Source organism: Pipistrellus kuhlii, unplaced genomic scaffold, assembly GCF_014108245.1.
Source record: "Pipistrellus kuhlii isolate mPipKuh1 unplaced genomic scaffold, mPipKuh1.p scaffold_m20_p_2, whole genome shotgun sequence".
NCBI lineage: Eukaryota > Metazoa > Chordata > Mammalia > Chiroptera > Vespertilionidae > Pipistrellus > Pipistrellus kuhlii.
In genome coordinates, this window is record NW_023425515.1 from 100,362,489 (window position 1) to 100,386,645 (window position 24,157).

At 37.7% G+C, this 24,157-nt stretch overlaps 1 protein-coding gene and 1 pseudogene across 12 annotated transcripts in view; both read left to right on the forward strand.

Moving 5' to 3' along the window:
• The window catches only part of ATR (ATR serine/threonine kinase), a 192,446-nt gene that overhangs the window by 43,648 nt on the left and 124,641 nt on the right, over positions 1-24,157 (forward strand). For 5 of the 12 annotated variants that reach the window (XM_036447780.2, XM_036447781.2, XM_045584129.1 and 2 more), the window contains exons 2-15: positions 320-411; positions 1,645-1,794; positions 7,503-8,380; positions 10,142-10,314; positions 11,083-11,274; positions 12,995-13,182; positions 14,137-14,289; positions 14,867-15,059; positions 15,299-15,558; positions 16,768-16,958; positions 17,041-17,141; positions 17,330-17,501; positions 18,134-18,304; positions 21,485-21,679. In XM_036447780.2, coding sequence (XP_036303673.1) covers positions 320-411; positions 1,645-1,794; positions 7,503-8,380; positions 10,142-10,314; positions 11,083-11,274; positions 12,995-13,182; positions 14,137-14,289; positions 14,867-15,059; positions 15,299-15,558; positions 16,768-16,958; positions 17,041-17,141; positions 17,330-17,501; positions 18,134-18,304; positions 21,485-21,679 — 3,109 coding nt within the window. The other 7 variants (XM_045584125.1, XM_045584130.1, XM_045584126.1 and 4 more) reach the window with 7 other exon arrangements.
• Positions 9,917-10,003, forward strand: LOC118725050 (annotated as a pseudogene).

The following is a 24,157-nucleotide window of genomic DNA, read 5'->3' on the forward strand; positions in this document are numbered from 1 at the left end:
AGCTGACGCTCTATCCATTGAGCCAAACCGGTCCCGGCTGGACTAACTACATTTCAAGTGCTCAATTCCTACTACATGTGACTACTGGCTACTATATTGGGCAGGGAAATACAGGTTTTGCAAATAAGATGCCTGTGGTGTCATTTAGCATGTTCTTTTTTTCCTTGTTAAGTTAGATTTTCCTTTCATTTTTAAGCAGAAGAATATTGTGAATGTTAACATTAAAATTAAACAAATTTGATAAGTTCAACTTTAGAGAATTTTTTACAAGTGAAATTGTAACTCCATTTAAGGGTTAAAAACTTTATTTGTATTTTAGTGCCAATACAGAGGAATATAATACGGTTGTGCAGAAGCCAAGACAAATTCTATGTCAGTTTATTGACCGAATACTCACAGATGTAAATGTTGGTAAGAAATAACTATTTCTTATATAAACTTTATAAATTATTTTCTTTTCCATATATACAATATTTTGTTAGCATTTTTCTCCATGTAGTTTTATGGAATTAGTATTTATGATAGTTATACTAGCAAGTTATTTACAGTATTTGTTACATAATGTCAGTGTCTGTTTTCCTATTTGTTACCTACATTTTCTGCTGCTTACTATGAGTTCTTTGATAAAAGATATTATTATATCAATAGATAAAAAATATTTGATTCCGATGGTGTGAACTTACTTTAGCTAGGTCTTGTGCCAGTGGTTGAAAACAGCAAATGCCATTAAAAACTGGTAACTTTGTAAGTTATTGAATCAACTCCTATTTGTGTTTTGTATCTGGGGCAATCTAAAAGACAAATTACAGCCCAGCCAGTGTGGCTCAGCAGTTTAGTGTCAACCTAATAAATAGGAGTCACTTGTTCCATCCTGGTCACAACTTGTGCATGGATTTTGGGTTCTATCCCCAGTAGGGGGCATGCAGGAGGCAGTTTCTTTTTCATTGATGTTTCTTTTTCTCTATTTTCCTTTCCTCTCTCTCTAAAAATCAATAAAAACATAAAAAAAACAAATTAGAAACTTCACAAGAATTGTGTCACATCTGTTATATCTATTAAAATTTAATTGTAGGGGTAATGTAGAGTGCCATTTGGCTCATGATTTATAAATTTAATTCCAAATTTGGCACAAATTTTATGACTTGTGATAATTATTTACCCTTTTTTTCAATCAGTAAAATTATTTGCTGGAAAATAACAAAAGAACTACTGAATATTTGCAAGATATGTTTAAACCACTAGCCCACCCCCTTTTTGCTTTACTAATTCTTCACCATCCAGGAATCAAAATGCCTTCACAGCATCTTCCCACACACTTGTTTTCTTTATGCTGCATTACTGCAATTAACTTATTATATTATAATTATTAGTTTGTCTGCACACCTGAATATGGTTTTTTTTTAATCTTCAGATTTTAGCACAGTGCCAGGTATATTATGAACCTGTAGTACATATTTGATGAATGGATGTATAATAGATGAATGAGCATGGTTATTAAACATTCAAAATTAGGTAGAATTGTAGTGGATAGCCCCATCAATTTAGCATGAGCACTATAATTATGGTCACCAAAGTCTTAATTTTTTAACAAAATACTGTTGTTTAATTTGTTACAACTCTTTAAAATGAATCTTGTATTTTTAGTTGCTCTAGAGCTTGTAAAGAAAACTGACTCTCAGCCAACCTCTGTGATGTTGCTTGATTTCATCCAGCATATCATGAAGTCCTCCCCTCTCATGTTTGTAAATGTGAATGGAAGCCATGGGCAAAATGAGGCCAAAGGCTGTTGTATTGGTAAGTCCTGCTATTTGTACATTCATTTGCAATTGGTGTTTTTGAAATCTACCTTCTCTCTGAAATATAATATATATATTAATAGACATATTTTATTCAAATTTGTTACAATGATAATGGTTAATTTTATTTCCTGCATCCTTATTATTTTAATTTGTTAAGAACTAGATACCCACAATAGAACAGAAGTAATTAAATTTGTTTATTTGCTATTGAATACTTTAGCTGTTTTCTTTTTTCTGGTTTTGGTAATCTCTTTTTTCTAGATTAGGCATTAGCAAATAGTGGCCTAATCTACAAGATTAGGTTGCCTGTTTTTTTAAACAAAAAACACTATTTATTGTAACATAGCCATGCTCATTCCTTTACTTACTAGAGGCCTGGTGCACAAAATTTGTGCACTGGGGGGATGAGGTGTCCCTCAGCCCAGCCTACAGCCTCTCCAATCTGGGACCCCTCAGAATGTCCAACTACCAGTGGGATTGGGTCCCTCAGAATGTCCAGCTACCCTGTAGGATTTGGCCTCTCCAATTTGGGACCCCTCAGAATGTCCAACTACCGGTTTAAGTCTAATCCCTGTAGGATTGGGCCTAAAATGACAGTCAGACATCCCTTTCACAATCTGGGACTGCTGGCTCCAACCGTTCGCCTGCCTGCCAGCCTGATCACCCCCTAACCACTCCCCTGCCAACAAGATTGATGCCTAATTGCTCCCCTGCCAGTCTGATTGCCCCCAACTGTCCTCCTCTGCTGGCCTGGAAACCCCCAACTGCCCTCCCCTGTCAACCTGGTCACCCCAAACTGTTCTCCCTTGCCAGCCTGGTCACCTTTAACTGCCCTCTCCTGCAGGCCTGGTCCCCCACAACTTCCTCCTCTGTTGGCCTAATTGCCCACAACTGCCCCCACCTGCCAGTTATTTTGTGGTGGCCATCTTTGACCACATGGGGGAGGCCATCTTGTGTGATGTCATAAGGGTCAATTTGCATGTTACCTTTTTGTTATATAGGATTGTTTGTAACTACTGAAAAGATAACATTGAGAACCCTGACCAGTTCACTTGGAGACCAGCAAGGGAGGTCAGTTGGGGGCAATCAGGCTGGCAGGGGAGCAATTAGGCCCTTAAACCTATCTGTCTCTTTAAGAATGAGTTTGCACCCTGGCTAGGGGGTACAGTTGGTTAGAGTTTAGTCCTGTATACCAAAAGTTTGTGGGTCCGATTCCTGGTCAGGGCACACACCTAGATTGGCGTCCCAATACCTGGTTAGGGTACATAACAAAGGTCAGGTGGGGTGGGGTGGGGTGGGGTGGGGCAGCTGATCAGTGTTTCTCACATTGATGATTCTCTTTCTCCCTTCCTCTCTATCTAAAGTCAAAAACAAGGGTAAGGATTAAAAAAAATAAACAAAAAACAACACCCAAAAGAATAAGCTTGCTGAGTTTTTTTCTCTCAATCCCTTCACCTTTTTCACTCAGCCCTGCAACCACAAAAAAACACACAAAAAACCCCTTTTAGACACAGACAACAGTATGGTGATTATCAGAGGGAGAGGGAGGTGATGTGCATTAGAAGCGGGTATAGGGGGAATAAATGATGTTGGAAGGAGACTTGATTTTGGGTGGTGAACTAATAATACAATGATGTATTATAGAATTGTACACGTGAAATCTATATACTTTTATTAACCAATACTATCCCAACAAATTCAATAAAAAAAAAGAACTTGCTTACACCTGTTTAGATTTTGCAATTTTTTTCTAGACTTTATCCTTATTTTTGCCACTACTTGTCCTTTTATTGGCTTGCTACTAAAGAGATGTAAAGCAAACATCTTTTATTTTTATGTACTATTCACAGATTATTTTAAATTCTTTTGCTTGAATCTCAAGATTCAACTTGCTCTCACTCATCTAGGGGAAATGATGAACAACATAGACTGATGAACAAGAACAGACCCAGAGATAAGGAGCCATGGGTCAGACTGTTGCACTTCAAAGGGAGGGTGGGGATAAAAGGGAGAGATCAACCAAAGGACTTATGTGCACACATATGAGCCTAACCAGTGGTCAAGGACAATAGGGGAGTGGGGGCATGAGTGGGGTGGGGTGGGGGATTGGAATGGGGGTTTGAGGACAAATATGTGATATCTTAATCAATAAAGAAATTAATAATAATAAAAAAAGACTTACTTTATAGCATGACCTCCAAAAAGCCTTTGACCACTATTCCTGATTGCCTGGCTTAGGAATAGTTTAGTTGCTCCTTAATGATCTATTATTGTAATATAGAGTGTTCTGCATTTCTTCTATCATAGTGGTTTTTATTTTATTTTATTTTATTTTTTTAAATAAATCTTTATTGTTCAGATTATTACAAATGTGATCCTCTTCCCCCCCTCAATTGCTCCCCTTCACCAGGTTCCCACCCCACCCTCTGTCCTTTCCCCATCCCCCATTGTCCTCATCCATAGGTGCACAGTTTTTGTTCAGTCTCTTCCCGCACCCCCACTCCCCTTTTCCCTGAGAATCGTCAGTCCACTCCCCTTCCATACCTCTGATTCTATTATATTCACCAGTTAATATTGTTCATCAGATTTTTAAATTCCCTTGGTTTTTAGATTCACTTGTTGATAGCTACGTATTTGTTGATCATAATTTTTATCTTTATCTTCTTCCTCTTCCTAAATAACCTCCTTCAGCAGTTCATATAATTCTGGTTTGGTGGTGATGAACTCTTTTAGCTTTTTTTTATTTGTGAAGCTCTTTATCTGTCCTTTGATTCTGAGTGATAGCTTTGCTGGGTAGATTATTTTTGGCTGTAGGTTCTTGTTATTCATCACCTTGAATATTTCTTGCCATTCCCGTCTGGCCTGCCTGCTTTCTGTTGAGAAATCAGCTGACAATCTTATGGGTGCTCCTTTATAGGTCACTATCTGCTTTTCTCTTGCTGCTTTTAATATTCTCTCTTTGTCTTTTGCTCTTGGAATTTTAATTATGATATGTCTTGGTGTGGTCCTCCTTGGATTCCTTTTGTTTGGGGTTCTGTGGGCTTCCTGGACTTGTAAGTCTATTTCTTTCCCCAGGTGGGGGAAGTTTTCTGTCACTATTTCTTCTAGTATTCTTTTGGTATCTTGCTCTCTCTCTTCTGGAATCCCCATAATTCTGATGTTGGTTCGCTTGAAATTGTCTCAGAGGTTTCTTACACTTTCTGGATTCTCTTATTTTCTCCCTTCTGCAGAGGAGTGTCCTCTGGCTCTTTGTGTTCTAAATCTTTGTCTTGATTCTTGCGATCTTCCAGTCTGTTTTTAGGACTTTGTATAATATTTTTTATTTCAGACAATGTTTTCTTCATTTCTTGTTGATCCCTTATTATTTCTAGTTGCTCCCTTTTCATATCCTCATAGGTCTCATTTATTTTATCGGCCTTTTTTAGGATATTGTTGAATAACCTTATAACTGTAGTTTTGAACTCAATGTCCAATCTTTTCTTTTCCTCCATCTCCTTCCTTTGTGTCCTGCCTCTTGCCTGTATTTTAGTTGTTTCCCTGATTTGATGGAATAGCTTTGTGTGCTAGGTGTTCTGGTAGAGCCCAGTAGCACAGCCTTCCCAGTTACCTGCAGTGGACAGTCTTGGTGTAGCCCTTTGTGGGCTATGTGTGCAGTCTTGTTGTTAAGCTTTGCTTATTGTTGGTATCACTGGGAAGCGTTGATCTCCAAGCCAATTGGCTGTGAGGATCAGCAGTGTCTCAGCTAGGAGGGTTTCAGTACTCTGCTTGGATAGGGCGGGGTCTCGGGGTGGCGCAGACAATCTTTGGTTCCCTGTCAGTCTCGCCTTAGAAAATTCCTGTTCGTGGAGAGTTTTGGAAGATTGGTTGCAGGCGCGCGCATCTCTTTGGTAAAGGCGCAGACAAGCTTTGGATTCCTGCAAGTTCCTCCTTAGAGAAAGCCAGCCTCTGGGAGAGCTTCTGTGCTCAGCCACAGGTAGGGCGGAGTCTCGGGTTGGTGCAGACAAACTTTGTTTTCCCTTCGGCTCCTCCCCAAGTCCCGCAGTAATGGCCTCTGGCTTCACACACCTCCAAGAGATCTCTGCCCACTGCCTGACAGTGTGGCCTCTCCCTGTCTGGGGCCGTTTATCAGAGCAATAGGGTGATTCTGTTTTCCTCTTGGACAAGAAAGCCAGCCGCGTTAGCTGTTTGCCCTCTCCGTGCCAGGAGTAAGCCAGTAGCGAACTCAGCCCGGCCCGCCCTCTCTGCGTGCAGGGAGTAAGCCAGCAGCAATCTCGGTCGGGCCCTTCCTCTCCTCACCGGGATTAAGCCAGCGCCTTTTCGTGCACACAGTTCTCCGTACCTTCACAGTTCCTGAGGTTCAGCGTGCCTTCTCTCTCCTTCCCATATGGCAGAGCCTCCTCTCAGCCAGCCGTCTGGCGCTTCAGGGCAATGCCTCCCCTGTTTTTCAGTTCTAAATTCAAATTTGTTGTGGTAGGCTGCATTCGGGTGTCTACCCTATGCCGCCATCTTGGTTTCTCTCTCATAGTGGTTTTTAAATTATATTATAAATACCTGTATTTTTGTATTTTCCACACTGGGTTATGAAGATGAAATATAATATACTTGAAACATAATACACTGCATCTAATAAGAATAAATACTGTTTCATAAACTTGTGTTTCATACATTTAAATATGCCTATGTGTACTGAGTCATAAAGTGAATCTCTTAGCTTTAGTCAAGAAGTTTCAGAAACTATATTATAGGATTTATGAGGACAGGACTAGGACTGATTTGTTCTTATGCACGTGGGACAAAGTTGTCACTCAATAAATACTTGTTGAAGGGGTATTAATAACTATAACTACTATTTATTGAGCATTTATTTAACTTCAGTCACAATGCTGCATTATCTTACTTGGTCCTCATAATACAGTAACACATAAAGTAAAGGTCATAATTCCCTTTTCATAGATGAAGTTAGAGATTCAGATAAATGAAAAGTTCACACAGGTAGTAAGTGGAAAGCTAGGACCTTGTCTGTTTGACATCAAAATTGGTACTATTCTAAATTATTATATTTCCGTTGCATAGAGAATGTTTTAGACTATTTTGTTAGTGAAGTTTGTACTTTAAAAATAAACTACTATAGAAACACCAATCAGAAAGGATATATGTACCCCTATGTTCATAGCAGCACAATCTACAATAGCTAGAATTTGGAAACAGCCTAGGTGCCTGTCAGCAGATGATTGGATCAAAAAACTATGTTACATCTACACAATGGAATACTATGCTGCCATGGAATTCTCATCATTTGCAGCAACCTGGATAGAATTAGAGAACATCATTCTGAGTGAAATAAGCCAGTCAATGAAAGAGAAATACCATATGACCTCACTCATTTATGGATATTAAAGAACATTATAAACTGATGAACCAAAAGACAGATATAAAGACAGTAAAGCAACAAGCAGACTGTCAAATTATAGTGGGGAGGGTAGGGAGATCTGGGGGAGATAAGAGATCAACCAAAAAACTTGTATACATGCATATAAGTACAACCAATGGACACAAAACTCTGGGGAGGGAGGGTATGTTGGGAGGGAGGGGGCAATGTTAAAATATGTACAGAGATAATAATTTAATAAAAAAACAAAAAAAAACTACTAGGCATTTAGCAATTTAATTAGCAATTATCTTTTTTGTTTGTTTATTTCAAAGACTTCAGTAATTGGATCATAAGAAGACTTCTGCGGATTGCAGCAACTCCATCGTGTCATATGTTACACAAGAAAATCTGTGAAGTCATCTGCTCATTATTATTTCTTTTTAAAACCAAGAGTCCTGCTATTTTTGGAGTACTGACAAAGGAATTATTACATCTTTTTGAAGACTTGATTTACCTCCACAGAAAAAATGCAATGGGACAGTTTGTGGAATGGCCAGTGGTAGTTAGCCGATTTTTAAGTCAATTAGATGAACATGTGGGATATTTACAACCAGCTCCTTTGAAGTTCATGAACATGCAAAATTTAGAATTTATTGAAGTCACTTTATTAACAGTTCTTAATCGTATTATCGCAATTATGTTTTTTAGAAGACAAGAACTCTTACTTTGGCAAATAGGTTGTGTTCTGCTTGAATATGATAGTCCAAAAATTAAATCCTTATCAATTAGCCTTTTAACTGAACTCTTTGAGCTTGGAGGACTTCCAGCACAACTGGCTAGCACTTTTTTCAGTTCATTTTTGGAATTATTAAAACACCTTGTAGAAATGGATGCTGACCAGTTAAAACTCTGTGAAGAGCCATTATCAAAGCTAATAAAGACACTATTCCCCTTTGAAGCAGAAGCTTATAGAAATATTGAACCTGTCTACTTAAATATGCTGCTGGAAAAACTCTGTGTCATGTTTGAAAATGGTGTGCTTATGTGGCTTAAGTCTGACTTGCTAAAAGGATCTTTTTGCCATTTACTGCAATATTTCCTTAAATATGTGCCTGCTGGGTATGAATCTGCTTTACAGGTTAGGAAGGTTTATGTGAAAAATAGTTGCAGAGCTCTTGTAGATGTGCTTGGAATTCAGGTAGATGCAGAGGTAAGTAATTTTAAAGGTTACTTGTTAAGTATCTTTTTTCATAATTTGTATTTGCATATATGCAAGATATAATAATGAAGAAATACAAATTTTGTTTTTCTTTTGTTAATCTTCACCTGAGGATATTTTTTCCCCATTGATTTTTAGAGAGTCGAAGGGAGGGGAGAGATAGAAACAGTGATGAGAGAGAGAGACATCGATTGGTTGCCTCCCACCTGAGCCCTGAGCAGGACTAGGGATTGAGCCTACAACTGAGGTACAAGGTATGTGCCCTTCAGTCTGAGGGCCTACGCTTTATCCACCAAGCCAAACGGGTTAGGGCAAAAATACAAAATTTTAATAATAATGTACATTTAGAATGAAATGATTTTCATAATCTACTTTGGCTCCCTATAATGGATTTTTACTTTGATTTTAGAAGAATTTGTTCACTTACATGGTAATGAACCTCCAAAGTCAAATGATTTTTTAAAAATATGTTTTTACTGATTTCAGAAAGAGGAAGGGAGAGGGAAAGATAGAAACATCAATGATGAGAGAGAATCATTGATCAACTACCTCCTGCCTCTTATTTGGGATTGATTCCTGAAACCTGGAATTAAACTGTGACCTCCTTGTTCACGGGTGTATGCTCAACCACTGTGCCACTGGCCGGGCCAAATTCAACTGTTTGAAAGTAGAATTTGTGAAGTGTATGCATGTTTATTGCATTATTAGTTAAAAGGGGGCTAGTGAAAAACTTATTACTTAAACTTTGAGCAGTAACATAGATTTTATATTTGACAGATTGTAATCAATAAGTTTTAGAAAACTTATGAGTGCATAATACTGGTCATGCTAAATTATCCCTCTTTTTTCTATTTGGACTGTGTGAGATAGGCAGTATAATGAAATAGATATGCAGTAACTTGATTTAATATTTCCATTTATTTTATCTACTAGAGGCGAGGCCCTGTGCATGAAATTCATGCATGGGTTGGGGGTGGGGTGGTGTTCCTCAGCCCAGCCTGCACCTTCCCCAGTCTGGGACCCCTTGGTGGATGTCCTACTGCCAGTTTGAATGTCTAAACAGGCAGTCTCTCTCGCAATCCGGGACCACTGGCTCCTAACCACTGCCTGCCTGCCTGACTGATTGCCCCTAATCCCTCTGCCTGCTGACCTGATCGCCCCTACCTTGCCCCACTGCCGCCTGATCACTCGTAACTGCCTCTGCTTCGGCCCCCAGTTTGGCCTCCCTCTGTGGGAGGCAACCTAGTGGATCAGGGGAAGGCACCCACCCCAATTACCCCACTGCTGCTGCCACTATCCAGCTGAGCCTTAGCCCTCACAGCTGCTGCAGCTTTATCTGGAAGGATGTCTTGAAGACGTCCACTCTAATTAGCATATTACCCTTTTATTAGTATAGATTAGACTTTCTGGATTTGTAGTATGAAAGAAGTGAGGAGTTCCCTTACAGAAATTTTTTGTGGCATTTTGATAGAGGGATAAACAAGGTATAGGAAGATTTGTTTTGCCTTTTAAGAGTATAGGACCAGTGCTCGCTTCGGCAGATCATATATTAAAATTGGAACGATACAGAGAAGATTAGTATGGCCCCTGAAATAATAGACTTACTTAGTTATTTGTTTTGCCTGATAAGACTCCAGAAACAGTTTACCTTATTAGAAAACTTATAACCAATACTTAATGGATTTTTGCTGTCTATGAATAATGTAAACATTTTCTAAGAGATAATTTTTGAAGTTCTTTTTGCTTCCTCAGTATTTGTTGGGCCCACTTTATGCAGCCTTAAAAGTGGAAAGTATGGAAATTATTGAGGAAGTTCAAATTCAACAGGAAAATCTCAGCAGTAAAAGTGATGGAATATCATCCAAAAGGCGTCGACTCAGCTCATCTCTAAACTCTTCTAAAAGAGCAACAAAACAGACTGAGGAGTATGACCTTCATTCATTTTTTATTTAGTCATTTAGTAAAATTTTATTTACTCTTAAAAATTGCCTTTAGTTAATGCTTCAACTTAAATACACAAAGAACATTTTTTCTTTCTAAAGGTGGTCAAAGGAATGCTTAAAATATTTTTAATAGTGCTTGTATGAAAAATTTCATGGCTGAATATGGTTATTTAAAATATTTTTAAGTCTTACCTGCCTGTCTAGTTTAACTTTTTAAAATATGAAAAATATCTGAGACTATACATCTAATAGTAATTTTTAAAAATGTGAAAAATAATTCTTTTTGTCATGTGGCAAAGAATTCCTATATTTCAAACAGCCCAGAAAATTGTTCTGAACCTTTTATTTATTTATTTTTTAACTTTATTGTATTGCAGATGTCCTTTTTTTTTTTTTAACCTCCATTAACCCCCCTCCTCCTCACTTCCATCCCCTTCCCAAGCCTTTACCCCACTATTGACTCTGTCCATGGGTTATGCATATATACATATAAGTTCTTTGTTTGACCTCTCCCTGCCTCCATCCTTCCCCTGCTTCCCTCTGAGAATCCTCAGTATGTTTCATGCTTCCACGACTCTGGATCTATGTATGTCAGTTTATTTTGTTCATTAGATTCCATATATAAGTGAGTGTATTAGATTTTAGGACACATTTCAGTAGTTGACATTGTTATCTTTTGTTTTTATGTATTTTTCACATTTGAACCAAATTTACATTAAATATGAATATATGCTGTGGTTTTAATTACAGAATTAATCATGTGGATATGAACAAAAAGAGCATATTATGGAGTACACTGAAACAGAAGGCTGAATCCCTTCAGATCCTCCTTGACTGCAGTAGTCTAAAGAATTCTGTTACTGAGACATTAGAAGGAATTGCTATTGTCCTACAACTGACTGCTTTGTGTACTGTTTATTGTTCTCCTCAAAACATGTACTGGTAAAGCAACTTGTATTTTCTGGGTGGGTTTTCTGTAATAAGTTTGAATATATTAGGAGACCTTATTCAATTGATTAGTGTAACTTGAGAACACAAGCTTTACAGTGAAATAGAAATTTGTTTTTTATTGAGCACTTGCTAAATGCTAAGTACTGTGATAAGTACTATTTGTAACTTATTTAATTTTTATAACAATTTTGTTAGGTAAATGCTACTATTGAAGGTTGGTGAAATTGAGGCTCTTTTTTGTTTGAAGTCTAAACTAACTTTCCTGGGCATACTAGTACATGCTTAGAAAGTAGCAGGATGCATTTTTATGCAACTCAAAAGCCACTGTTCTTTCAGTCAAACGTTAAGTTAAAAGAACATTTGCCTTTGATAATAAGAGTAGGAATTTAGAACTACTCAGGCGTATATTTTTAGTTCAGTATTTTTAATATAGGTTAATTATTCTACCAGAAGTAATAATAGGCTAGCTGTCTCTCTGAAGATTTAGTCTTTTTTTCAGTTGCACATTATAGACCAATACTCCTTGTTATTTTTTTACATTATCATTTATTCTGTATATCCTGATTCAATTTTTTTTCAATTACAGTTTATATTCAATATTATTCTGTATTAGTTTCAGATGGCAGCATAGTTGTTAGAAAATCATGTACTTTACAGAATGGGTCCCTCTGATAACATAATTATTTTGATATTATTGATTATATTCCCTATGAAGTAATTTACATCTCTGTGACTCTTCAGATTTGATTTACTCTTTTAACTAGCTAAAACAAAGTTATGGAAGAGATTTTATTTTATTTTTTTATTATTTAAAAAAATATATATTTTATTGATTTTTTTATAGAGAGTAAGACAGAGGGATAGAGAGTGAGAAACATCGATGAGAGAGAACCATCGATCAGCTGCCTCTTGCACACTCCCTACTGAGGATGTGCCCGCAACCAAGGTACATACCTTTGATCAGAATCAAACCCGGGACCTTTCAGTCTGCAGGCTTCCGCTCTATCCACTGAGCCAAACCGGTTTTGGCGAGATTTTATTTATTTATTTTTTAAATATATTTTTATTGGTTTCAGAGAGAGAGAGAGAGAGAAACATCAGTGATGTAAGAGAATCATTGATTGGCTGCCTCCTGCATGCCCATACTAGGGATCAAGCCCACCACAACCCGGGCATGTGCCCTGACTGGGAATCAAACTGTGACCTCTTGGTTCATAGGTTGATGCTCAACCACTGAGCCATGCCACCTGGGCTGGAAGAAATTTTAGAGAAACTATATTAATTAATGTTACCTTTAATTTAGAATTTGGGATAACTTGGAGGAATAACTAATTAGGCCAAAGTTTCCCCTTGTCTCTTATTAAGAAAATATTTAATTAATACTTAAGTAGGTATATTTTTTGGTCATTGTTAAGCCTGGTGATGCCAGATTAAAATATCCTAGGTTAATTTTAAATATCAAATCCTTAGAGTGCTTAGAAAGACATAGATTAAAATTAAAATAATAACATATTAATTGATTTACATATTTACTTTGATTTGGTTTAAAATTATATATTAGTTTTATACTCACAGTTTCTTTTGGGTTACTACATTGTTAGTTTTGACTAACAATTCTTTTTAATCCATGTCTTAAAAAATGTATTAATTAGTTGGTCGGAAGGTTGTGGGTTATTGTTAACCTGATTAACAAAAAATGTATTAACTGCAGCCATAATTTCAAAGACTGTCAACAGAAGTATAAGAAAACTTCAGTAGTAATTACTTGGATGTCTTTGGATTTTTACACAAAAGTGCTTAAGAGCTGTAGGAGTTTGTTGGAATCTGTTCAGAAACCTGACCTGGAAGCAGTTATTGATAAAGTGATGAAAATATATGATGTTTTGATTTATATTCAAGGTGAGTACAAGTAAGTAGTAATTCAAACTAACCTTCCGAGATAATCAGTATAGAAATCTCTTTTGCCTAAGATGTAAATGTAAGCGTTTGGAATAACCAAAAGCTTTCTTGCTTTCAGTTTTGTTAAGCTTGTCAGTAGTTTCCAATTGCAAAATTTATGTGTGTAATACATTGATTTTTTAAAAATATATTTTATTGATTTTTCACAGAGAGGAAGAGAGGGGGATAGAGAGTTAGAAACATTGATGAGAGAGAATCATCCATCAGCTGCCTCTTGCACACCCCCTACTGGGGATGTGCCCGCAAACAAGGTACATGCCCTTGACCAGAATCGAACCTGGGACCTTTCAGTCCGCAGACAGACGCTCTATCCACTGAGCCAAACCGGTTTCGGCAATACATTGATTTATTTATACGTTTTCACTCAATAGAAATTATTTATAACTTTTAATTTTTTTTTATTTGAAAATCTGAAGAATACTGTGGTCTTTAAAATACATAGATTTGTAATTTTATGAAGTCACATTTAAGTTTTTGGGGGTTCACAGGCCTTAGAGCATTATCTCTGTTAAGAACCACTGTTAACTAAATATTTGTTCGAATTCCATTTGATGTTTAGAATGTCTGGCTTTGTGTGTGTGTGTTTGGTTTTTTAAGTTGATTTTTCAAGAGAGAGGGAAGGGGGGATAGAGAGAGAAAGAAACAAACATCGATGTGAGAGGAAAAGACATTGATTGGTTGTCTCCTGTATGTGCCCCAACCTGGGACTGATCGCACAACCCAAGTATGGTCTTGACTGGGAATCAAACCCACAACCTTTTGGTTTCTGGGATGAGGCTCCAAACAACTGAGCCACCTGGCCAGGGCTGGAACATCTGTTTTTAATTGATAAAAAGACACAGATGAATACGATTAAGGAAAAGATAATTAATCACCTGTTATGTGTTTCTGTAGTAAAAACTTCATTTGAAGATCATATTCTGGAAGATTTATGTGGAATGCTCTCACTTCCATGGATTTATTCCCATTCTGATGATGGCTCTTTAAAATTGACTACATTTGCCACTAATCTTCTAACATTAAGCCAGAGGACTTCAGATAGCTTCTGTAAGTGGTCACAAAATTCTTTGTGTGTGATTTGCTTTGGTTTAACTCATTTCTATATTGAACTATTAAGACTTATTTCTATATTTTCAGTAATTAAAAGAGGAGGTACATTTTTAATGATTCAAAATGAGTTAGATATGTAAAGAATTAAAATGTGTAGGATTTTGCATATCCTCAAATCTATATTGCCACATTGTTGTCCAAATTTACAGTCCTGTTAGCAGAATTATGGGAGTTCCTATGATGATTTAAAAATTTTTGCTATCTAAAAAAAAAAAAAGAAAAGAAAAAAGTCAATGTCAAAGAGGTAACTATCTAAAAACAAACTTTTGTTATCTGATGGGTATGTTTTTCTATTTGCATTTCATTATTTTGTAGTAATATTATTGTACATAGACCTTTTTCTATAAACATGTTTTAATTTTGGAAAATGAGCTTTTAATTAAATATATGTATTTTAGATGTTATTTTTCTTTTTAACAAAGAATGAATATGTACGTACGTATATATATATATACACACACACACACACAAAATTGACACTTAGAAATCTTATATAATATACTTAATTTTTCAGCACCACAGGCTCAGTCACGATGTGTGTTTCTTCTAACTCTGTTTCCAACAAGAATATTCCTTGAATGGAGAATAGCAGTTTACAGCTGGGCCCTGCAGAGCTCCCATGAAGTAATCAGGACTGGTTGTGTTAATGGATTTTTTATCTTATTTCAGAAGCAGAATTCTTATAACACAGTTCCCAAGATTCTTATGTATGTATTCTTATATTAATTTGAATATATAATTTGTTTGGAAAGATCACATTTGTAAATGTATGTTAATTGCTGATATTAATAGAATGTTGCTTTTAGTTTTAGAATTTAAATGCTTTTTCTTTGAGGCTTTGTCTTACTAGTACTTTTGCCCAAATTAAGTATGACTATTTATACTACACAATTATGCAAGGAAGTTTAGTGCCTTTTCTTTCTCTCCTCCCCTCTTCCTCCCCCAGAGAGAAAGTTAAAGATGATTCTGATATTGTCAAGAAAGAATTTGCCTCTATACTTGGTCAGCTTGTCTGTACACTTCATGGCATGTTTTATTTGACAAGTTCTTTAATAGAACCTTTTTCTGATCATGGACATATTGACTTCTGTAAGAGCCTAAAAGTCACTTCTCAACACGAATGTTTATCTTCTCGACTAAGAGCTTCTGTTTTCAAGCCAGTTCTTTTCCTATTGAAAGAAAAAGTACCTAGTCTAGTGAAACTTGGTGAGTGATTTGTTATTTAATATTTTAAAACATATGTAACCTCTTTTTAAAATTAGTGATAAAATTAGCCTGAAGCCTTAAAAAATTAGACTTGCTTAATAGATTCAAACTTGCTCATGTACTGATTATTTATAAATGGGATGACTATATCATAAAACTAACAAGGCAAGTAATATTTGAATTTTTAAATGCTCTTGTGATATGACAGCATAATGAGGCATACCTGATGTTTTGGTTCAATGTAGTAAGTTTCTTTGGAGATACCAGGGACCTTCTTAATGTGCTCCAAGTCACTACCTTGCCCCTTCAAAACTTCAAATAGTTAGAAATGCCCAATTGAAGACTATAGATTATATCGTCTCGACCACTTTCCAATGGTAATGGTGTATGAGTTTGTTGGGAGCATAAGATTTATACAAATACTTAGAAGACCCATTGGTTTGGATTCTAATTTGCAACTTGTCAAGTTTTCAAAACAGTATGTGATAGGTAAGTTTCTCTGACTTCCTAAATATATATTTTAAATTTTATTTTATTGTTTAAAGTATTACAAATACCCTGTTTCCCCAAAAATAAGACTGTGTCTTATATTAATTTTTTCTCCCAAAGTTGCGCTAGGTCTTATTTTCAGGGGATGTCTTATCTTTCCATGCGCTAGGTCTTATTTTCAGAGGATGTCTTATTTTCGGGGAAACACTGTAGTAGTACATATGTCTCCTTTTTCCCCCATTGACCCCCCTTTCACCCCGTATGTGCCCTCACACCCACCCCCAAGTGTCTTGTGTCCATTGGTTATGCTGATATGCATGCATACAAGTCCTTCAGTTGATCTCTTATCTAATTATTTTAATGTAAGATTAGTTGTAAGGTTAAGATTGCCCTGAGTTCACAGTTCTTCATATTAGTGAATTGTACTTTTATGTCTATCTTGGTAATATATATTATAAAATCTTAAGTGACTAGCAGTTTTACAACTTAAAAACTTATAGAGTTTATTTTAGATTTCAATTATTGATAACTTTTATTTAAAATAAGTTCATTTTAATCCTCCACAATTTCATGTGCTCTACAAATTCAAATACTAAATATCAACAGGATAAGGCAACTTAGAATTCTATGAAGCATATTATTTATTGACCATATTTTTTACAATAAAACTCTTGATATTTAATGTATTAAGTTAGCGATTAATATGCTCTTGCTCTTTAGCTTTCATAGATAATTTATATCATCTTTGTAAGCATCTTGATTTTAGAGAAGATGAAACAGATGTACAAACAGTTCTTGGAACTTTATTAAATTTAATGGAAGATCCAGACAAGGATGTTAGAGTGGCTTTTAGTGGAAATATCAAGCATATATTGGAATCCTTGGACTCTGAAGATGGATTTATAAAAGAGGTTGATACTTTTTATTTTTAAACATTTTTGTTTTCATAAATCTGGCCTTAAAAAATTTAACTAATTAATTTTATTATTCTAGCTTTTTGTCTTAAGAATGAAGGAAGCATATACACATGCTCAAATCTCAAGAAATAATGAGCTGAAGGATACCTTGATTCTTACAACAGGGGATATTGGAAGGTATATTTGGCAGCATTTTTATTCTTTCTTATTTATTTTGGCCATTCTCCATTTTATTTGCCTAGTATTTGGAATAGTGATATGAGAGATGTGGTATTAAAGAAAAAAATGTGACATCAGCATGCATTTTTTGTGGATTTCCATTTATTTTTGAGACATTGATGATAACTTTTTATTTTTAATTTTAGGGCAGCAAAAGGAGATTTGGTACCTTTTGCACTCTTACACTTACTGCATTGTTTACTGTCCAAATCAGCATCTGTCTCTGGAGCAGCATACACAGAAATTAGAGCCCTGGTTGCAGCTAAAAGTGTTAAACTGCAAAACTTTTTCAGCCAGTATAAGAAACCCATTTGTCAGGTGAGAGTCAGCATTGGTCTTGACTATAGGAAATAGCCGTGCTTTGCAAGTGTTAAAAAGAATATATATATGTTTTCTTTTTCTTACCTTAAAAGATAGTGGTTTTAAAATGATATATTCAGTTTATTTAAGAGTATTTAAAACTTGCCAGTTTCATATTTTAACATCTTGGACTAAAGATACAGATTATAAATGGGAGAGGGAAAAATAATTTTATAATAATATATTGGATTATCATGCTCTATTATTAATCTATTAAGAGGTTCCTTTTTTTAGCCTTTCTTTTAGTGATGATAAACTATTTTTATGCTTTGATATTATGGAAAAGGTACTTTTTAGAAAGGTTGATTTATTTCATAGCTGAAAAGTTAAGGTATGTTAAAATATTGGCTTTGCCCTCTATTGGTGTAATCTTAAGTAAGATATTTAAGTTTCTTAAGTAAGCCTGGTTAGTTACCTGTAAAAGGGAGATTACACATAATCTGTTCCATTAACATTGTTATAACAAGTAAATGAATACTAATTCAGGTAATATATTTAGAACATTGTCTGATACTGTCTGATATATTACCTTGAAAAGTATTAGTTAAATATTTTTCTTGTGTGAAAACTAACAAATCATTTTGTTCTAGTTTTTGGTGGAATCCCTCCATTCCAGTCAGATTGCAGTACTTCCTAGTACTCCATGCCAGAATGCTGAGATGCGCAAACAAGATATGGCTCACCAGAGAGAAATGGCTTTAAATACCTTATCTGAAATTGCCAATGTTTTTGACTTTCCTGACCTTAATCGTTTCCTTACCGTAAGTCACATAGTATAGTTGACTTAATTGAGGCTTTTAATTCAATATTTTGTATTTATTCTAGATGTTTAAAATTTTTTATTTTTAAAAATTTTTCGTTAATCCTCACCCAAGGATTTTCCCCCCCATTGACTTTTAGAGAGAGTGGGATGAAAGGAAGGAAGGTAGGAGAGAGAGGGGAAGAGAGAGAAACTTTGATGTGGAGAGAGACATCGATTGGTTGCTTCTCGCACTTGGCCCCAAGCAGAGCTTGGGAATTGAATCTGCAACCCTTCAGTGTGTGGGTCAACATTCTAACCACTGAGCAGTATTGGTCAGGGCAAGATTTTTTAAAAATTGAATTTATTGGGATACAGGTTTCAGGTGTACAACTCAATAAGACATCATCTGCACACTGCATTGTGCACCTATAAAGCCCTGAGAGGAATCTAAATGTCTAATATTTAAGTCATAGAATATTATAAATGCTTTGTAGAAACTAAGTTGAAAGATAATACAAGTGGGATGTAACGATCTCTGAGGGCAGGGCCTAAGTCTTGGTCATTTCACATCTTCAGTGACTAACATGGAGTAGGGTGTTCATAGGTTACATGTTGAATGAATAAATCAAAAGTCAACCATTTTATGTTTAGAATTTTGAGTATATTTTATGAGCAAGATCTTAAGGGAAATAGACCAAAATCAAAATAGATTTGTTGCTGTGTTGGGACAGTGGGTGTTGTTAAAAAAGTTTTATTCAGTACTTGGATTTCAACTTTCTAACTTAAACAACTTAAAATATTGCCTTGGTCAAATGATTCAGTTGGTTGGAGTGTTGTCCCATATACTGAAAGGTTGAGTATATTTTATGAGCAAGATCTTAAGGGAAATAGACCAAAATCAAAATAGATTTGTTGCTGTGTTGGGACAGTGGGTGTTGTTAAAAAAGTTTTATTTAGTACTTGGATTTCAACTTTCTAACTTAAACAACTTAAAATATTGCCTTGGTCAAATGATTCAGTTGGTTGGAGTGTTGTCCCATATACTGAAAGGTTGTGGGTTCCATTCCCAGTTAGGGTTCATACCTAGTGTGTGGGTTCTGTCCTTGGTAAGGTGCATATGAGAGGCAGTGGATGGATGTTTCTCTTCCACACCAATGTCTCTCTCTCTCTCTCTTTCTCCCTTCCTCTCTAAAAGCAATAAAAATGCTCTAGTCAGTTTGGCTCAGTGGATAGAGTGTTGGACTGAATTGAAAGGGTCCCAAGTTTGATTCTGGTCAAGGGCAAGTACCTTGAATGCAGGCTCCCTGGCCTGGGCCCTGGTCAGGGCGCATGCAGAAGGCAACCAATCGGTGTTTCTCTCACATCCATATTTCTCTGTCTTTCTCTTTCTCTTGTATTCTCTCTAAAATCAATGGGAAAATGTCCTTTGGTAAGAATTAAAAAAGAAAAATCAATAAAAACAAGTTAGCTCAAATAATAAATCAGGCCTAGAACTTATCCTTAGATCATAGGTATATTTTAATACATACTCATGAAAAAGTATCATCTTTACCTATACATTAGCTTACTTATTGTCTGTTTCTTCCACTCTACATTTTAAACTCTGTCATCAGGAACCTTGTCTGTTTTTTTACTACTTTATCTGTAATGTCTGAATTGTAGTATATGTTTGGTATATATACCGAGTAGCCATATTATTATGATCTCTGAACACATAATAATCTGGCCACTCAGTATATCCTCCCATATAATAAAAGGCTAATTAAATATATATATTAGAGGCCTGATGCATGAAAAAAAAAATATATATATGTATATACGTATATACGTATATATGTATATATGTATATATATGTGTGTATATATATATATGTAAATACACACACACACATGCACACACACAGTGGCCAGAGTATTATGCATTCAGAGATCATCATAATCTGGCCACTCAGTGTATATGTTGAATGAATAAATGGTAAATAGGAATTCAAATATGTCATATGTGGACTTCCAATTTGTGTGGCATTTTAAAATATTTTTGCACATAGTTTATGTGAATACTAGAGGCCCGGTGCACAAAATTCGTGCCCAGGGGCGGGGAGAGTATCCCTCATCCCAACCTGTACCCTATCCAATCTGGGACCCCTCAAGTGATGTCCGACTGCCTGTTTAGACCCACTGGTTATATTTAGTCCCGGACCTCGGGCCCATCGGCATCAGGCCTAAACAGGCAGTCAGACATCCCTCTCACAATCCAGGACTACTGGCTCCCAATTGCTTGCCTGCCTGCCTTCCTGATTGCCCTTGACCTCTTCTGCCTGCCAGCCTGATCACGCCCTAACCACTTCCATGCCAGCCTGATCGATGTCTAACTGCTCCCCTGCCAGCCCATTTGCCCTCAACTTCCCTCCTCTGCTGCTTAGTCACCCCTAACTACCCTCCCCTGCAGGGTTGATTGCCTTCAACTGCCCTCTCTTGCAGGCCTGGTCCCTCTCAACTGCTCTCCCTTGCAGGCCTGTTGCCTCCCAACTGCCCTCCCCTGCTGGCCATCTTGTGTCCATATAGGGGCAGGATTTTTGACCACATGGGGGCAGCCATCTTGTGTGTTGGAGTGATAGTCAATCTGCATATTACTCTTTTATTAGATAGGATAGAGGCCTGGTGCATGAGTGGAGGTCAGCTGGTTTTCCCTGAAGGGTGTCCCGGATCAGGGTGGGAGTTCTCTTGAGGTGGGGGACAGCCTGAGCAAGGGGCTTATGGTGGTTTGCAGGCCAGCAACGCCTCTTAGCATCCCAAGCAGAGGACCTGGTATCTGGGATATATTTACCTTCTTGATACAATTGAAACTTTGTAGCCTGGAGCAGAGCCAACCCTCCTGCTTATTCACTGGCGGTAGCCATTTCTGTTTGGATTTGTTTATCTTTTATAATTGAAACTTTGTAGCCTTGAGTGGAGGCTTAGGTCGGCAAGGGCAGGTGAAAAGCTTGGCTTCCTCTGTTGCCAGGGAAATGCCTTCCTCCTGCTCTTTGTGGCTGTAGCCATCTTGGTTGGGTTTATTTGCATACTTGCTCTGATTGCCTTGTGGGTGTGGCTTGTGGAGCAGAGTGATGGTTAATTTGCATATTACTCTTTTATTAGGTAGGATTTTATTGCCTGGACAAATGTACTTTTTGGTAATTGTAGTGTGTTATTTTTTCAGAGGACATTACAACTTCTGCTTCCTGACCTTGCTGCCAAAGCAAGCCCCGCAGCATCTGCTCTCATTCGAACTTTAGGAAAACAATTAAATGTCAACCGTAGAGAGATTTTAATAAATAACTTCAAATATATTTTTTCTCACTTGGTTTGTTCCTGTTCCAAGGATGAATTAGAACGTGCCCTTCATTACCTAAAGGTAATTGAATATTGATATGTATTTTGCTCTTATTTAAAATAACATTAAAGGACACTCCAGTATGGTGGCCAGCAAGATCTGAATGAGGTTGAGAGTGTGAGTAAGGAAGTAAGATGGTGATTGTGCAGGTGGTCGTGGGTGTGGGTGAGGTCAGATCACATGTGAGAGTCTTAGAGGTTTGTGTTCTTTTGGCCTGGGAGCTGCTGTAACTCCCGTAGCCACTCCCTGGGCACGGCTCTGATTTGGAGACTGCTCCATCTTAAAAGTTTTATAAGGTCCTCCCAGGAGGAGGCTGCAGGGAGCAGCAGCCTAGCCTCACCGCACCTGTACTCACTGGAGCCAGGCCTGAACCTATGTGCACCCCGTTCTAAGCCCTACGAGGTGACTGAGGACACTGCTTGGACCTGTGTGACTGACACTGACCTAATGGGACTTTCACCCCTGCTGCACTGCCAGGGCTTGGGGGCAGGAACTATGCTGAAGGCCATGGAGGTGGATGTAGTCTCCCCTGCCCTGGACCTATTAGAACTGAGTACCTGAAGAGGCTGCAGATTTGAAGGGTCTCATGCTGTTGAGCAGAAATGGTATTGGACAGTAGGACTAGGAAGGAGGATCAGCCCTTCCAACTTGAGAACAGAAGAGATGCCCTCTTTCCCACTGGCAAAAGAGCTAATTCTGATCCAACCTTCAGTAACCTGAGGTAATGAGGAACAGCCCAGGACTGGGAATCTGTGCCCCTCCAGGCGGCAGTGAGGAAGAACCAGCAAGCCGAGCAAGATTGAGGCATTGGAAGGGGAGGAAGTGCATGGTCCTCCCTCCTACATGCTACTGGCATCACTCCCAATACTAGTCTGATCAAACCATCCTGGTTAAGACCAGGATACCCTGCAGCACATGTGTCAAACACAAGGCCCGCGGGCCAAATCCGTCCCGCCAGGCCTTGCAGTGTGGCCCGCACCGCGCTGTCATCACTGCACTCCGCTGCGTTTCCATCACAATGACAGTTTATGACTGTTCAGTAAACCATTCGGCCCGCGATTTAGGCTGGATTTTAGATTTTGGCCCCTTCTCTGATTGAGTTCGACACCCCTACCCTACAGAGCCCAGCTCTGTGGAGGAAGGGGGAACAGCTGAGAACAGGGACACTTGCGGCATGAGACTCTAGGCAGACTCAGTCTCTGGGCTAAGAAGACCCTGCCTCTTGGATGGCTATGGGCTTCAATGTATCAGTCCTCAGGTTGCCCAGGGCCAGAAAGGGATAGTGACTCATATTGGCCTGCCACCAAGGAAGCTTCCCAGAGACCCAGGTTAGACACACTAAGGGACCAAATTCGACAACACCAGAGCAAAATCTAATAGCGCCACAAATAATGGACCAGAAGTTTTGGGGTGTGTGAGGTTTTTATTTTTTTTTGTGAGGGAAGTGGGGTAGCTTTTGTTTCTTGTTGTCTGTTTCCCCCCTTTTTTTCTTCTTTATTCTCTTGTATATTTCTAATTTCTCTTTCCTATGTCTTCTCTTTGTCTTTTTTATTATTAATTTTTCTCAATTTATTTTATTCTCTTTTTTCATTTTTTGCCTAACTTTTTCTATCTATATCTTAATATGTCCATTGTTACTGTATGTTAAATTCACTATTATTATTTAATTAAGGGCCCAGTGCACGAAATTCGCACACTGGGGGTGAGTGGTCCCTCAGCCCAACCTGTCCACTCTCACATACTTGGAGCCCTCATGAGATGTCCTACAGATGGCACCATGGGGTGCTGGCCTAAGCTGCAGTCTGGCCTCCCTTTGTGGGAGGCAACCTGGCTGATCAGGGGAAGGCACCAGCACCATCATCCCGCTGCTGCAGCCACTGCCAGTCACCACAGCCACCAAGGTGTTTTCATCAACACAGACTCAGTCTCTTCACCAAGAAAAAATGACAACTTTCTTTAGGCATATTCAAGATGTGTCTTTCATAGGATATTCATTTCTTTCTCTCTCCCTCCCTCTCTCTCTTTCTCTTTCTCGCTCGTTCTCTCTGTCTCTGTCTCTCTCTCTCTCTCTCCTCACCTGAGGATATGTTTCCATTGATTTTTAGAGAATGTGGAAGAGAAAGGGAAAGACAGAGAGAAACATCAAAATGAGAGGAACACTTTGATTGGTTGCCTCCTGCAGGAGCCCTAATCTGGTCCCCTGCCAGGGAGGAGCCTGCAACCTAAGTGCATGCCCTTGGTCAGAATCAAAACCGACCCTGGGGTCTGCAGGCCGAGGAATTATCCACTGAGTCAAACTGGCTAGGGCAGGATATGACATTTCTTAGCTCTCCAGCAATAGATCTTCATTTTTTTCTCCAGAAGTGTGGTGGAAAAACCCTAGATCACCTTTTTGGATTCTTATTACCCAAGTTACTTAGAATATTATCAGTGGCATACAGGAAGCTTAGCCAATGTGCAGTCAGAAAAGGTGTTTCCTCTATAGTTCATACCAATCAA